Consider the following 18,392-nt stretch of genomic DNA (forward strand, 5'->3'; position numbering starts at 1 on the left):
ATGATATACTATACAGCCATGATATACTACACAATCATGATATACTACACAGCCATGATATACTACACAATCATGGTCACGATATACTACACAGCCATGATATACTACACAGCCATGATATATACTACACAACCATGATATACTACACAGCCATGATAAACTACACAATCATGATATACTACACAACCATGATATACTACACAATCATGATATACTACACACCCATGATATACTACACAGCCATGATATATACTACACAATCATAATGTACTACACAGCCATGATACATACTACACAGCCATGATATATACTACACAACCATGATATACTACACAATAATGATATACTACACAGCCATGATATACTATACAGCCATGATATACTACACAATCATGATATACTACACAGCCATGATATACTACACAATCATGGTCACGATATACTACACAGCCATGATATACTACACAGCTGATCTACATAAACATTTTGTTGATGCTTGATCATAATGTGGATTTCACTGAGCCAGTGGAACACAACACAAGCATGTTGTTGTTGCTAAAAGCATTTCATGCATGTAACTAAGTCATAATAAATAATCAGTAGATCAGTCAAGCACCCATTTGAATCACATTAGTCCGAATTGACACTTTGTCGTATTTGGAGATAATCTTTCTTGTTTGAAAAGACTTTAAGGGTAGAGGTTGCCAGGTTGATTTAGAAATTTTATCGGAGTACATCTTTACTGTCCACCCATTCATTTGACTGAACAGTTACCTGGGCAATACTAGGTAAATCTTCTCGATATATGCACATGGCACAGACAGTGGTATAATTGTTGTTTTCCTTTAAATGGGAGAGCAGTTACCACTTTCTGATCATAGTACATAAGAGGCAAGTCATGAATATGGTATGTCACAATCCCATCAAGAAAATGAGTACCATATATGCTTACATACAAGTTAGATATAACTGCAATCTGGATTGACCCATATCTGCCATTGCATAGTGTTCCAGTAGATCTGGGTTTAAGCAGACTCTCAAGATTAATCACTAGACCAGTAACATTGACCCAGATCATGTGATGGCAGATCAGGGTCTGTGTTGTTTGCAGTTTCTCTGGACTTGTATGCAAGTATATATGTTGCTTCTTAAGCTCAGACAGACTGAAGACCATAATAGATTTTGAAATTTCCCACTGTGTCTACTGCATCAGACATTCTTTGGTTGAGACAGTGAAACTGAATTTTGACAGAACTGCTGCCATTAATTTTGTTTTGACACCAGATCCCTAATCATTGAGAGATTAATGTTTTGATATTGGTCTCTAAGAACACTTATCTTAATTAACACAGTAAAATTAGGCTTGCTTAATTATACATGTGCATTAATGCTAGATGTTAGCAATTAATACGTTCTAATCATCTTAAATACTGCAGTAGGGCTTAATTTTGTTTTCACATAAATGTGGGGAAAGGGAGTGGCAGGATAAATCCTTTGCAGAGAAATATACATTTATTTGTCAATATTTTGTCGTATTTTTTTCTTCTTCAAATGATAAATTATTAAAATGAAGTACCAATGAATATTTATAATTTTTTTAAACCAGACCTTGAGATTTGAAACTAATGAATTTAAAGTGATTCACAATATATGTAATAGATTTGGGGTTAATGATCACTGTGTCACAGTCAAGAAAAGGGTTGGAGGGTGATGGAAAGGCGGGGGGGAGGAATATGTGATCAATAGCATGGCGATTTTTCTAGGTGAGTTCTTCTTCATCGACTTCTTCTTAATAATTTGATTATTATTATTATTATTATTATTGCAGTATGGAGTGACCCTGATGATTGTGCTGATGGCCCTTTGTGTTGGCAGTGGTGTAGCTTTTGTTTTCAGGGGTTATGTAAGTCCTGTGATACATGATAAATTAACTGTTGAAAAGCATTCCTACGTTTATAACTTAAAAAAATACCACACTTGCATGTATGCAGGGTCAAACTGAAAAGAACATAGACCTTGATCTGTTGTTACATAATGTGCCAGCAGATCAAAGTCTTTTGTTGTTTGTTCTATTGATTACTCCTAACAACTGCATAGACCCAGATCTGCCAGCACATGATGGACTGGCAGATCTGGGTCTGTGCAGTTTGCAGCCAGACTCAACTGGTTGGCAATTATATGCCATTATTGTGTGACACTAATCTGAATTCCCAGCAAGGAAGGGTAAGATCAATAATACATGTCAAGAAAAAGGGAAGAAATTTCTTCATCTTTAATTGATATCACTTTAGGATTATATAAACCAATTGTGTACCTAGTCGTGCTTGATTTCCAGTTTAGCTAGATATTGTTTATCGATTGTTAATCATTCACTCCATTATGATTCACTTTATCAAGTATTTAACTTAATATTGAATCTTTATTTACTTTTTCCAGCAGCCCTTATTTTCTACTTTTCCAACTGTTTCATACTTCATAGTACAACTCCCTATTATTTCCCTACTTTTTCTAAAATGGCCCTGCTGTTTCTACTCTGCAAATTTATGTCACCATATGATAAAAATTAGTGTTTTGCTGACCATATGTAGAGAGGCTTCAAATTTTCCTCACAGTATTATTAGTAAAGGGAAATCTGGGAGGTTTACATACATGCCAACCATTATGCTTTTGGCATTATCATTATGCTTTTTTCTCCAAATTACATTTTCCACTAGTCTGTGTATAGAATAAGCTTTGTGCTATGTTAAAAATAAATAAAAATAAATAAAAAAATTGTTTTTGTCATTTTCATTGTCATCTATTTAATTTCACTCATATAAATTTGAGAATATTCTTAAAATTGTGACTGCTGCATAAGAATGGCTTAAGAGTACTTTCCTTATATGCTGTTTATAGCAACTGTATATGGCCCATTTCCAAGAAAACAGACTAGTTTCTTAAAAAGAGAACTTTACAGATTCATTTTATTGATAAGCTAATTAGTTAGTGAAGCAGCTTATATTTTTCAAGAAAATGGCACCAGATGTTAAGTGAAACACTTTACCATGTGAGTTATGGAAGTTATATGATGAAAAATATTAGAGCAGATGGATCTTTTCAAACTTCGAAACATCTAAGATCAGAAAAAGGGACAAATCAACACTGCTTTACAAACTTTAAAGAAGAATATGAGAGTAATGTAAATTAGCACTCTGAGCACCTGACCATGATCATTGCAGAATTCCAGTTCATGATCATTCAGCGAAAGTTACACGTGTAGACTAGTTGAAGTGAGAGCTGAATATAAATAATTTTTCTGCATGTTCTGTGTGCTTATTCTGGTTCTAATCCATATAAATTTTTTTCTTTTTGATAAAAATTTTGACCAGGTACAGAACCAGGTTAGCAGTAAAAATTATGTTTTTCATACCTGCTGTAATTCTGGTATGTAATATCTAAATTACACTTTTGACAGGCAGATTAGCTTATAATAGTAATAATTATGCTTATACCTCACTGTGGGTTGGCATGTATGATTTTAGAAGCTAGAGGTCAAAGGGTCTCAAGATACGGTTAGTATGCGAGTAAGAGCACGTTTTTGTTTAAGCCTACAAATCTTATGTCAAGTATAGGTTTCATTTTATTAGCAAACATAAATTTTCCCTTACATTGTCCCTACATTCTTGTTTAAAGAAAAGTAGCCCTTCTGTTACTCTACCTTTTCATGAAGAGTTGTTGGAAAGATGCAATGTTTTATAAATGTGTGTTATGAATGGGACTCATTTTTGCTGCATTTACAATTTTCAGTTGACAGAAAAAGTAAAAGAAAATTTCATACAGACACTAACAAAGAGTTATGGTGTAGAAACAAGGAAAAGTTCCCAAAATAGACTGATAACAGATGCCTGGGATTCTATGCAAAGGCGGGTATGTTTGCTCTAGTTACTACATACATCGTTTTTTCATTATGGTGGAAATCATGTAGAATAATCTACTTTTTATTTGGCAACTCAAATAGAGTATCAAATTTATTTCTAATTTAGTACTGACTATTGAAATAGAGTATCAAATTTCATTCTAATGAGGTACTGGCTATTCAAACCGAGTATCAGATTTCTTTCTAATGTAGTACTGGCTATTCAAACAGAGTATCAGATTTCTTTCTAATGTAGTACTGGCTATTCAAGCAGAGTATCAGATTTCTTTCTAATGAGGTTCTGGATAGAGTATCAGATTTCTTTCTAATGTAGTACTAGCTATTCAAACAGAGTATCAGATTTCTTTCTAATGAGGTAGCGGCTACTGAAATAGAGTATCATATTTCTTTCTAATGTAGTACTGGCTATTCAAACAGAGTATCTGATTTCTTTGTAATGAGGTACTGGCTATTCAAAGAGAGTATCATATTTCTTTCTCATGTAGTAACGGCTATTGAAATAGAGTATCAAATTTCTTTCTCATGTAGTAATGGCTATTGAAATAGAGTATCGAATTTCATTCTAATGAGGTACTGGCTATTGAAATAGAGTATCAAATTTCTTTATAATGTAGTACTGCCTATTCAAAGAGAGTATCAAATTTATTTCAAATGTGGTACTATCTTGTAATGTTTTTGATCTACAACGTTTGCTCAAAAGCTCTAATTATAGAGAAGTTTGAAATTGTTTGAAAAGCAATGTTGTGGGCCATATTTTATGCTAATGTACTGAATGTTATATTTTATATGCATTATAATTGCTTTTTCATACATTTAGCTACAGTGTTGTGGTGTCCATGGTGATGTACATTCCCTTTATTCCTGGAATATTTATGGCAGTCAAAGTGAATGGTATCAGCAAATCACTGGAAGTAAGCACTTTGATGACTTTTCATTCCATCATTTAAATATAGATTAAATTTAACTATGACTTAGGAAAGAGAAAACAACTTTCGAAATCGTCTCTTAATCCTTGATTGCTATTGGTCCTTTTTTGCTTTAATTAATCCATCTTTTATTCTGTATTAAGATTTTTTTTTAAAGTCATTTTTACATGAAGGTATCCAGTACTCAAAAATGTTATGGTATCAATGTGTGGATTCTTTTTGCATGAAGGCATCCAGTACTCATGGGTAAACTAGTATAGATGATTGGATTTGTTTTGCATGAAGGCATCCAGTACTCATGGATAAACTAGTATAGATGATTGGATTTGTTTTGCATGAAGGCATCCAGTACTCATGGATAATCTAGTATAGATGATTGGATTTGTTTTGCATGAAGGCATCCAGTACTCATGGATAAACTAGTATAGATGATTGGATTTGTTTTGCATGAAGGCATCCAGTACTCACAGATAAAATGGTTTAGAAGTGTTGATTCTTTTACATGAAGGCATCCAGTACTCATGGATAAACTAGTAGAGATGATTGGATTTGTTTTGCGTGAAGGCATCCAGTACTCACAGATAAAATGGTTCAGAAGTGTGGATTCTTTTACATGAAGGCATCCAGTACTCACATATAAAATGGCATAGAAATGTGGATTCTTTTACATGAAACCATCCAGTACTCATAGATGTGTGGATTCCATTTGCGTGAAGGCATCCTGTACTCATGGATAAACTAGTATAGATGAATTGGATTTGTTTTGCATGAAACCATCCAGTACTCACATAAAATGGTTTAAAAGTGTGGATTTCTTTTACATCATGGCATCCAGTACTCATAGAGAAAAAGATATAGATGTATGGGATTCTTTTTATTAAAGGCATCCAGCACTTGTAGATAAAATGGCATAGTTTTGTGGAATTCTTTTTACATGGTGGCATCCAATACCCATGGATAAAATAGTATAGAGGTGTGGGATTCTTTTGACATGAAAACATCCAGTACTTGCAAATAAAATAGTATAGAGGTGTTGATTTGTTTTACATGAAGGCATTCAGTATTCACAGATACAATGGTACAGAGATGTGGATTCATTTTGGATGTAGGCATCCAGTATTCACAGATAAAATAGCATAGATTTGTGATTTTTTTTACATCAGGGCATTACACACAGATAAAATGATATAGAAATGTTCATTTTTTTTACTTGAAGGCATTCAGTATTCACACAAAATAGTATAGAAGTGTGGATTCTTGTTACACATAGTACTTGCAAATAAAATGGTATAGAAGTGCAGATTGTTTTTGCATGAAGGCTCCGGTCCTCAGTGTGTGGAATTCCTTTTACCTGAGGGTATCAAGTACCTACCAGTAAAATAGTATAGTGGTGTGGGATTCTTTTACCCGAGGGTATTAAGTACCTACCAATAAAATAGTATAGTGGTGTGGGATTCTTTTACCTGAGGGTATTAAGTACCTACCGATAAAATAGCATAGTGGTGTGGGATTCTTTTTACCTGAGGGTATTAAGTACCTACCGATAAAATAGTATAGTGGTGTGGGATTCTTTTACCTGAGGGTATTAAGTACTTACCGATAAAATAGTATAGTGGTGTGTGATTCTTTTACCTGAGGGTATCAAGTACCTACTGATAAAATAGCATAGTGGTGTGGGATTTTTGTACATTAAGATATTCAGTACTCAAGAATAATATAGTATAGAGATGTGGATTCATTTTACTTGAAGGCATCCAGTACTCACAGATAAAGTGACATAAAGTTATGGATTCCTTTTGCATGAAGACATCAAGTAATCACAGATAAAATAGTATAGAAGTGTGTGATTCTTTTTACATGTAGATATCCAGTAACCAGGGATAAAATATTATAGAGGATTGGATTTGTTTTAGATGAAGGCATTTAGTACTCAAAAGGTGAAATGGCATAGAGCTGTGGGATTCATTTTACATGAAGATATCGTGTATTCATGGACTAAATAGTATTTATGTGACGATTTGTTTTAGACGAAGGCATCCAGTGCTCATGGATAAAATGGTACAGAGGTGTGGGATTCTTTTAATGAAGGCATATGTTACTCATGGATAAAATATTATAGATGTGTGGATTTGTTTTAGATGAAGGCATCAAGCACTCATGGATAAAATGGTGTAGAAGTGTGGAATCTTTTAACATGAAAGCATCCAGTACTCACAAAAAATGATATAGATGTGTGGATTCTTTTTGAATGAAGGCATCCTGAACTCAGATAAAATGACATAGAGGTATGGAATCATTTTACATGAAGCCATTTGGTACTCACATTAAATGGTATAGAAGTGTGGGATTCTTTTTACACGTAGTTATTCAGTACTTACAGATAAAATAGAATAGAGCACTAGGCATTGGATTCTTTTTACATGTAGTTATTCAGTACTCACAGATAAAATAGTATAGAGCACTAGCGGTATGGGATTCTTTTTAATGAATGCATCTAGTACTGTACTCACAGATGAAATGGTATAGAGGTGTGGAATCTTTTTAGATGAAAGCATCCAGCACTTATGGATACAAATTTTTATTAAGGTGTGATATTCTTTTACATGAAGGCATCAAGTGTTCACAGACAAAAGAGTATACAGGTGTGGACTTTTTTTTACATAAAAGCATCAAATAATTATTGATCAGATGGCATAGAGGTGTGGATTCTTTTATGTGAAGGCATCCAGTGCTCACACATAAAGTAGTATAGAGGTGTGGGGTTCTTTTTACACGAAGGTATCTGGTGAGAAAAGATATAATGGTATAGATGTGTGGATACTTTTTTAATGAAGGCATCCAGTACTCACAAATAAAATAGCATAGAAGTATGGATTCATTTTATATGAAGACTGACATTACAGATTTTTATCTTAAATACTTGTTTATAAGTAAAATCTAACTGCAAACAAAATAGACCCTGATCTGTCATTGCATAATGCACTGGTTGATCAAAGTCTGTGTTGTTTGTTCTGCTGATTACTCCTAACAAACTGATTTGACCCAGATCTGCTAGTGCATTATGTGATGGTAGTTCTGGGTCTATGCAGTATGCAGTTGGGCCCAACTTGTAAGCAAGTACATTCAGAAAGTCCTGGTTTGATTGATGCAAGCAGTATTTACTTTAAAATTCATCCATTCAGAACAGGGTGATTATGGTGTTACATGGTGGGAAAAACATTATTGTTTACAGTTTTCTTCCAGTTTCCTACAGGCAAAAACTTCATTGTGTAAAATTGTGAAATACATTGTTACTATTTAATGACAGATTGAGATCAGGCAGACAGACAGGGACAGGCAGATCATGTCAGTTGGCATGTAGATCTAAACAGAAAGATGTAGTGGTATGTGTACGAGGTCCCAGATCAGATTTTTGCTGATTACAGTGAATGAAATATTAGAAATAAAATTGCTGAAATAGAGTATACCATGCTTGTTTAAAAATTTAATATATACTGTATTTAATTTATAGTAAATTGTTGATTACAGTGAATGAGACAATGGAAATCAAATGCTTATGTGGAGTATAACTTGTTTGCTTAAAATCTTATTTTTGCAGCATATATGCTATATTTATAGTAAATTGCTGGCTTTTGCAGAGGCTCCCTATGTGCCTGATAGTTGCTGCAAAGAAAATGGAGACAAACAAATCTGTACAGGAACCATTCCAATCAATGGACCACCCGCCAAAAAACCTCCACTTCTTCCTGACAATGTCATGAATGAACATCTCAATACAGATGTAAGCCTACAGTCTGTCATATATGTTGTGTACTGTTTTCTTCTGAACTTATATCACAGGGATGTAAGCCTACAGTCTGTCATATCTGTTGTGTACTGTTTTCTTCTGAACTTATATCACAGGGATGTAAGCCTACAGTCTGTCATATCTGTTGTGTACTGTTTTCTTCTGAACTTATATGACAGGGATGTAAGCCTACAGTCTGTCATATCTGTTGTGCACTGTTTTCTTTTGAACTTATATCACAGGGATGTAAGCCTACAGTCTGTCATATCTGTTGTGCACTGTTTTCTTCTGAACTTATATGACAGGGATGTAAGCCTACAGTCTGTCATATCTGTTGTGTACTGTTTTCTTTTGAACTTACATCACAGGGATGTAAGTCTACAGTCTGTCATACCGTTGTGTGCTGTTTTCTTCTGAACTTATATCACAGGGATGTAAACCTACAGTCTGTCATATCTGTTGTGTACTGTTTTCTTTTGAACTTATATCACAGGGATGTAAGCCTACAGTCTGTCATATCTGTTGTGTACTGTTTTCTTCTGAACTTATATCACAGGGATGTAAGCCTACAGTCTGTCATATCTGTTGTGTACTGTTTTCTTCTGAACTTATATCACAGGGATGTAAGCCTACACTCTGTCATATCTGTTGTGTACTGTTTTCTTCTGAACTTATGTCACAGGGATGTAAGCCTACAGTCTGTCATATCTGTTGTGTACTGTTTTCTTCTGAACTTATATCACAGGGATGTAAGCCTACAGTCTGTCATATCTGTTGTGTACTGTTTTCTTTTGAACTTATATCACAAGAATGTAAGCCTACAGTCTGTCATATCTGTTGTGTACTGTTTTCTTTTGAACTTATATCACAAGAATGTAAGCCTACAGTCTGTCATATCTGTTGTGTACTGTTTTCTTCTGAACTTATATCACAGGGATGTAAGCCTACAGTCTGTCATATCTGTTGTGTACTGTTTTCTTCTGAACTTATATCACAGGGATGTAAGCCTACAGTCTGTCATATCTGTTGTGTACTGTTTTCTTCTGAACTTATATCACAGGGATGTAAGGAGAGCCTCATTAATTCCTCATTCTTTTATTAAATTAAACAGACCTCTCACAAAAACAAAAGAATGCTCTGATAAGTATTCCTTTCTCTTTTAAATTTTTTTTTTTTTACATTGGAAATTGAATAAAAGATGGAATTATACAAGGTTTATATGCATACTACAATGAACTCTTAATTTACCCCTTATATTGATGACCCACAGGGCTTTAGATTGGCCCCTTATATAAGTGATCCTCTGACTTCAGGATGGCTCCCTTATTTAGTTGACCTTTTCTGCAGGTGACTTACTAGGTTCCTGATGGACTCCTTAACAGACTCTGCATATGGCAGGTTTGGGATTTACAGTAGAAAATTGTAAAATTGTAAAATTTGATACCTGGTTGATTGTTTGTTATTTGGTGAAATATGCAGCAGGAATTTTTTTTCTTTCTGCCAAGTATTTTGATGAGAAGGAAAAGAACACATTTAGCTCATTGTATGCCATAAAAAATAACTTCCTGTTGCTTCATTTTAACCCATGATGCAAATGTGTTGGGGCAGACAATCACATCCTTGGTCATCAGGTTAGCAGTTGGGCCAATGAAATGTACATCATACATACCTATGTCTCATTTTCAGTTTTTAGCTGGACAAAGGCCAAGTGAGGTCATGACATGGCCCTTTTGTCCATTATGCATTGTCCATCATCCATCTGTCTTTTAACTCTTGCTTGTGAACACTCTGTAGGCTTCATTCCTGATCAGATTTGGCATGTAAGTTATATAGAGGATTCTGATGAGTTTGACCATGAGCGACATCCATGCATATTAATGAGGTGATCTTGCATCTGAATGGCTAAGCTTATGAACACTGTAGTGGCCACATTTCTTACCAGATTTGGTATGTAATCTTGTATCATAAAAATCTTATGCGAGTCCAGTTATGGGTAACATTCTCGGATATTAGTTAGGTGATATTACATATGATTGAGAGCTTGTGAACACTGCAACAGCCGTATTTCTAAGCAGATTTGGTATGCATGCATATTTAATCTACATCTTTGATTGATTAAATTATGGGCTCTATCTGTGCATATTAATGAGGTGATTTTGCTTCCAAACTGTCTGAGCTTGTTACCACTCTGGAGGCTGTATTTCTTAACAGATTTTGATGATATCTTGTATGTACAGATTATATCAACAAGATCTCAGAGTGACATCCATACATATTAATGAGGTGATCAGATTTTGATGATATCTGGTATGTACAGATTATATCAATAAGATCTCAGAGTGACATCCGTACATATTAATGAGGTGATCAGATTTTGATGATATCTGGTATGTACAGATTATATCAATAAGATCTCAGAGTGACATCCATACATATTAATGAGGTGATCAGATTTTGATATCTGGTATGTACAGATTATATCAATAAGATCTCAGAGTGACATCCATACATATTAATGAGGTGATCAGATTTTGATGATATCTGGTATGTACAGATTATATCAATAAGATCTCAGAGTGACATCCATACATATTAATGAGGTGATCAGATTTTGATGATATCTGGTATGTACAGATTATATCAATAAGATCTCAGAGTGACATCCATACATATTAATGAGGTGATCAGATTTTGATGATATCTGGTATGTACAGATTATATCAATAAGATCTCAGAGTGACATCCATACATATTAATGAGGTGATCAGATTTTGATGATATCTGGTATGTACAGATTATATCAATAAGATCTCAGAGTGACATCCATACATATTAATGAGGTGATCAGATTTTGATGATATCTGGTATGTACAGATTATATCAATAAGATCTCAGAGTGACATACATACATATTAATGAGGTGATCAGATTTTGATGATATCTGGTATGTACAGATTATATCAATAAGATCACAGAGTGACATCCATACATATTAATGAGTGAGTGACATCCATACATATTAATGAGGTGATCAGATTTTGATGATATCTGGTATGTACAGATTATATCAATAAGATCTCAGAGTGACATCCATACATATTAATGAGGTGATCAGATTTTGATGATATCTGGTATGTACAGATTATATCAATAAGATCTCAGAGTGACATCCATACATATTAATGAGGTGATCAGATTTTGATGATATCTGGTATGTACAGATTATATCAATAAGATCTCAGAGTGACATCCATACATATTAATGAGGTGATCAGATTTTGATGATATCTGGTATGTACAGATTATATCAATAAGATCTCAGAGTGACATCCATACATATTAATGAGGTGATCAGATTTTGATGATATCTGGTATGTACAGATTATATCAATAAGATCTCAGAGTGACATCCATACATATTAATGAGGTGATCAGATTTTGATGATATCTGGTATGTACAGATTATATCAATAAGATCTCAGAGTGACATCCATACATATTAATGAGGTGATCAGATTTTGATGATATCTGGTATGTACAGATTATATCAATAAGATCTCAGAGTGACATACATACATATTAATGAGGTGATCAGATTTTGATGATATCTGGTATGTACAGATTATATCAATAAGATCACAGAGTGACATCCATACATATTAATGAGGTGATCAGATTTTGATGATGTCTGATATGTACAGATTATATCAATAAGATCTCAGAGTGACATCCATACATATTAATGAGGTGATCAGATTTTGATGATATCTGGTATGTACAGATTATATCAATAAGATCTCAGAGTGACATCCATACATATTAATGAGGTGATCAGATTTTGATGATATCTGGTATGTACAGATTATATCAACAAGATCTCAGAGTGACATCCATACATATTAATGAGGTGATCAGATTTTGATGATGTCTGATATGTACAAATTATATCAGCAAGATCTCAGAGTGACATCCATACATATTAATGAGGTGATCGTGCATCTGACAGTTTGAGGTTGTGACCATTTTTAATGTATATTTCTGATCAGATTTTTTACTACTCTGATATACATGCATGTATGATGAAGATTTCAGAGTTTGAATTAGATTTATACATAATGATGAGGATCGAGGGTGATCAGATAGTAGGAATCAAATCTGCAAACCTTTGGGTCATTAGTCCAGCACCTCAACCACTTAGCCACAAAAGCTCCCTTGGGTGGGGCCCTTGGTGTTTTCCAAGTTATTACTACGGTTATCGTGCCGAAGGGGGCTAAGGACAGAAATAGTAATCCAAGCTGACTGCATAGATTAAATCACCTTATCATTTTAAGTATGTACCTGTAGGGTGGGTCTATAAACAATTTTTAAGTTATGAATCATGGCCAAGTCCCAAGGGACAGGGAAGAATGCTTATTGTATATATTACTTGTTCTTTGTTTTAAAGGAAAGTTATCATTTATATACAGTCTACAAAGAAGAAAAATTATGTAAAAATTAGTATACAGTATAGCTTCATTGTGCTCCACATTTTTTACCCTCTACAGTTTTAGTATGTGTGAGAATTTGCATTCATTCACAAGCTGATTTCTCAGTCCCATTTGGACCTATGCTGGTTTCTGCCAAGGATTTTTAGCTCAAGACTACATATCTGTATTTAGATCAGTTTGACTCTTAAACACAGAACCATCATACAATGCATGATTTATGGCACTCTTGTTGGTTATGGAAGCTGATTTGCCTATAACCTAAAATCAACATTTCAGTCATATGGAATCATTATGCACATAGGGATTATATGAATCAATCAAGAAAATGGAATTCGTGATAGAGTTATCAAATATTTCATCATTTCAGTACAAATTATTTCTTTCTGGCAAGAGAATGAAACTACAGTCACTGCAGGTTTTTTTTTGTTGTTTAGACTTCTATTGTTATTTTGAATTTATTGCCTCTCTGGCACCATTTTGGCATCCACAAAGATCAATAATATGATGTATAGCCCTTTCTTTAGAAAAGATCCATAAGGGCTATGTGATAGATTATATTATATCAAACATGGGGAACTATATGTCAAGTTGTGTATTGAACATGATAACTTCAGCAGACATGTTTACTATTGCTCCCAAGTAGTAACTTTCTGGTTTTTGTATTTTCAGGGTTGTTATGATAAAGTGATAGTCCATCTTCAAAAGCATGCCTTAATTCTTGGGTCAGTGGCAGCATGTGTACCAGTCCTTCTTGTAAGTACAATGCCATTGTTAGTACCCACTGTTCAGTCCCCAGGAAGTTGACTGGTTACCAATTGTCAGATTATCACCTGATCTGGATCATTGGAATTGTATCCATTCTAGCACCCTGTGTGCAAATCATTAATTTAAATAAAAATAACAAAATAAGTTTATTTAAGCAGAATATTATTTTATTAGAAAGTTGATGTAAACCAATATATGTTTAAAAATTAAACTTTTTCATCAGTAAGTTATGACATCATTTATGTAACATAGAAGTTAATGACATCATTTATGTAACATAGAAGTTATGACATCATTTATGTAACACAGAAGTTATGACATCATTTATGTAACATAGAAGGTATGACATTTATGTAACATAGAAGTTATGACATTATTTATGTAACATAGAAGTTATGACATCATTTATGTAACATAGAAGGTATGACATCATTTATGTAACATAGAAGGTATGACATTTATGTAACATAGAAGTTATGACATTTATGTAACATAGCAGATTGTGCACTTCCATAATTTTCAGATGGATTAATGTTTTTTTGTCTCAGCTGCAACTGGCAAAATGTAAATATTACTTTTCAGCAGTGCTTGTCAGCATGTTTAATATCTGCATCCATTGCTTTATTCAGCTGGAACATTAGTATAATAAACCTAAAGTTTTATACTGTAATATATACCAGAACTTTTCCTTTACTATCATTAACACAAAACAATGTCATTATAATACCATTCACAGGTGTGACACAGTGTTCTTTGGAGTTACTTTTGCTCCTTTTATCTACCCATTACTTTCTTTACCTGCAATTTGAAGGACCTTTACTTTGTTTCTGTCCATTACTTTCTTTATCAATGTTCTATGAAACTCCTGCTCTGTTTATTTGTCTGTTAGTTTCTTTACCTGTGTTGTTTGGAATTACTTTCATTACCTGTGTTCTTTGGAATTACCCATGCTCTGTTTATCCATCCATTAAATTTTTTTTTAACCTATGCTTTTGGATAAAACATATGAGCCTTTTGGCCAAGAGAAAGAAATATTGGAAGAGGAATGAAAGGATTTTTGAGAAGACTTTGGTGAGGGTACTTCTGGCTATATTAATGCCACATCCTCCTTTCCAACTCTCTAGGTTATCTGTGCTTATTACATATGTACATAGCATACATGACTTCCTGGTCATAAATTACAAGTATTGATTGGCATATATTTTAAACAATTAACAGGTCGGACACATTTATCTAACTTCTCCATTCATTCCTTAAATTAAGGTAGTAAATGTTTTTCTTTCATGGAAATAGTATATGTCAAATTAAACCAGAATTTTGTACAATGTTGAGCCTTAAGACTTGAATAGTCATAAAGTAAAATTTTTCATTAAACATACAACAAAAACTATCTCATGAACAAGTAATAATTTAACATTTAACTAATTGAAATTTATTCTGTTTTTCAGATATTTGGGATCATTATAGTGTTTTGCCTGTGTGCACGTGTACAAAGGAATGAAGATGATGAGAATTATGTGTAAACTTGCAACAAATCTAAACACCGTATCCGTCCACTGGAATGATTTAGAACCAGTGAAACTTGAGGGTTTAATTCCGTGGTGCTGGTATGAGACAATGGATTCGTACCAGGAACTTACAAACTCCATTTTGTCAGCTGTATGGGTGTATCTGCCAACTCTGAATTGAGTTTAATATTCTCTGAATTCAGATACGGAAGGAAAATATTATCACAGCATAAACATATGAATATTTGCATTTATAACCTGTCTTTATGGTTATATACTAAGTCCAAAGGAATCTTGATTTTATAAGCACAGACTGAAATGGATTATATAAAAATTTGAACTAACCAGGTCATTTTGTGAGAGAGGTGTCATTTTTTCTGTATTTTTCTATCATCATATTTCTTTGGGGTTAAACATTATTTATTTCCCTGAAATTGTAAAGGAATATAGAGGGGTAGGGATGAAATTTTTTTAATGATATGATGATGTTAAATTAAGCCCGAGTTGGAAGTGCAGGATAGCTTTTTATGTCTTATCATGTGTGAAGAAGCTGTCATATAAAAAGGAGTAGCATTTCTGTGAAATAATATTTTCTATTAGCCGATAGAAACAAGCACGGAGATCTTCTAAATCACCTGATATCTATGCACATAATACGGTATAATTTCCAGGCAAGGCCAACTCTGTGGAATCCAGCTGAGGCCCCTGTGTGGGACTGAGATGATTGTAGGCATCAAGTTAAGTCCTCATTTGTGGAATCCTTATGATTGTGGGTATCCAGTTGAAACCTCCATATGGTAACAGATGATTGTAGGCATCATATTGAGGCCTCCATATAGGTTAGAGATGATTGTAGGCATCATACTGAGGCCTCCATTGGGGTTACAGATGATTGTAGGCATCATATTGAGGCCTCCATTGGGATTACAGATGATTGTATGCATCATATTGAGGCGTTCATATGGGTAACAGATAATTGTAGGCATCATATTGTGGCCTCCATATGGGTAACAGATGATTGTAGGCATCATATTAAGGCCTCCATATGGGTTACAGATGATTGTAGGTATCATATTGAGGCCTCCATTGGGGTTAAAGATGATTGTAGGCATCATATTGAGGCCTCAGTGTAGGAAACCTAAGATTGGCTGCAGCTAGTTGAAGCTACCTTTTTGTGGGAAACAGAGGATTGGATTTTGAAGCTTTCTGTGGGTTACAGATGATTTGCTACACCTGTTTGAGCCTTCTGCATGGGATACGGATGACTGGCTGCATCTAGTCGAGGCTAACTCACTGTGGGATTCAGGTGATTGGCTGCATCGAGTTGAGTCCTTGACATGGTATCCAGGTGACTGGCTTCATGTTTTGCAGACTGCACCAAGATTGGATTTTTGTCATACATTAGAAAGAAATACTGAATGGTACTTAATGCAGCTTCACATATTTTAGTCCTTTCAGTTTTGTCACTTTACAGGATCAGTTGTATATATATATATATATATATATTCTGAGATGAGGTACACTTTGTTAAAGATGCTTCAACTGGAAATGTTCATGGATTGTGTTTGAGCACTGAAGTGAATAAAGAACAGGATTAGGACATGGTTTGTTGTGAAGAAATTATAACTGGAAATTTCAGTGATTTCAATAATATCAAATACAAAATGAATTCTACATTTTAACATTTCATGCACTTTTCTCATGCATTTTAAATGAGTATTTAATTAGGTAAGTGAAAATGAAATATATATATATATATATAATCTTTACAAGAAATTTTTATTTTTTTTTTATTTTTGGGGAAGTAATCATCTTGTTAAAAAATAAATTGCCTGACATTGAGGAGGAATCTGAAACCTCTACATGATTGTTTGAATTAACAGATCTGACATAATTGTCAGGATTAACAGATCCAACATACTTGTCAGGATTAATAGATCTGACATAATTGTCAGGATTAACAGATCCAACATAATTGTCAGGATTAACAGATCCAACATAATTGTCAGGATTAACAGATCCGACATAATTGCACTAAAGGCATCAGAAATTGTATGTACTTATTAGTCGAGTCTAACTGCACAGACCCAGATTTACTGGTGCATAATGTACTGTCAGATCTGGGTCTGTGCAGTTTGGTAAAGGTAATCAGTAGAACAAACAAAATAGACCCAGATCTGCAGGCACATTATGCTATGGCAGATTGGGATCTTTGTTGTGTGCAATTTTCTGTAGAGAAATGATTTAAAAGCTAGAATGTTGAGATTGCAGATGTGAACTGTTGTGGAGATGATAAGCATTGCATATTTATACTAAATATCAGTTGGAACATGGTCAATAAGTTCTAATTATTTTCCTGATTGTTTTTACTTACAAGGGGCCTTTATTTTTGTAATGCAGTCATCACATTGTTGTGAAGAAAAGACACTGACTAGTGTACGATAATGGAGACTTCCATGATGATTTACATTAAGATTTGCAAGATGTAATAATACATGAATTACTGTAAATATGTCAACACTTCATCTAAAATTGATCTCTATGAAGGTTGCTAATGTGATTATTTTAATGATTTAAATGATCCATACCAGATGTTTTAAATGTACTAAACAGCCAAAATTATTGCAATGATTTCAGTTTCATGTACATTGTATTGAAAATATCTATTACCTTTTTTACACAACGGTCTTAGAGAGAATTTCTTAAAACTAAATATGCATAAGTAAATAAGTGATGTTTAGAACAGTTTTTCTGTAAAATTTTGTTTTCTTCAATTAATTGAAATATTAACATGTATATGTTGATTTTTAACTTAAGATGTGTGAAAAATTGAAATTGTTCAATAATAGAACAGAGACTGTCTGAAATGTTTGTGCCCAAAAAATAAGTATGATTTTTATGGAATAGCTGTGGAAAAAGAATTCAATTTTATGAAAAATATATGAATTACAATATTTCATGCACTGGAAGAATGGTGGGGCATGCAAGGTTTACATCATGTAT

At 33.7% G+C, this 18,392-nt stretch overlaps 2 protein-coding genes across 5 annotated transcripts in view; one reads left to right on the forward strand and one right to left on the reverse strand.

Moving 5' to 3' along the window:
* The window catches only part of LOC149808076 (tetraspanin-18-like), a 170,563-nt gene extending 154,924 nt beyond the window's left edge, over nucleotides 1-15,639 (forward strand). For all 3 annotated transcript variants that reach the window (XM_089973378.1, XM_089973376.1, XM_089973370.1), the window contains 6 exons: nucleotides 1,829-1,903; nucleotides 3,787-3,906; nucleotides 4,734-4,827; nucleotides 8,481-8,623; nucleotides 13,786-13,869; nucleotides 15,330-15,639. In XM_089973378.1, the coding sequence (XP_089829504.1) occupies nucleotides 1,829-1,903; nucleotides 3,787-3,906; nucleotides 4,734-4,827; nucleotides 8,481-8,623; nucleotides 13,786-13,869; nucleotides 15,330-15,404 (591 nt within the window). In that variant the 3' untranslated portion in view covers nucleotides 15,405-15,639. The remainder of the gene's footprint in view (nucleotides 1-1,828; nucleotides 1,904-3,786; nucleotides 3,907-4,733; nucleotides 4,828-8,480; nucleotides 8,624-13,785; nucleotides 13,870-15,329) is intronic.
* LOC149808077 (tetraspanin-9-like) overlaps nucleotides 1-18,392 on the reverse strand; it is a 148,818-nt gene that overhangs the window by 51,330 nt on the left and 79,096 nt on the right. The window contains exon 10 of one of the 2 annotated variants that reach the window (XR_016423974.1): nucleotides 16,474-16,961. The exons of the other annotated variant lie outside the window; for it this stretch is intronic. The gene's annotated coding sequence lies outside the window, so the exon portion shown is untranslated. Of the gene's footprint in view, nucleotides 1-16,473; nucleotides 16,962-18,392 lie in introns of those variants that run through there. 2 annotated transcript variants of the gene reach the window in all.

Source organism: Sinohyriopsis cumingii, chromosome 1 (genome assembly GCF_028554795.1).
Source record: "Sinohyriopsis cumingii isolate HCF-2022 chromosome 1, ASM2855479v2, whole genome shotgun sequence".
Taxonomy (NCBI): Eukaryota; Metazoa; Mollusca; class Bivalvia; order Unionida; family Unionidae; genus Sinohyriopsis; species Sinohyriopsis cumingii.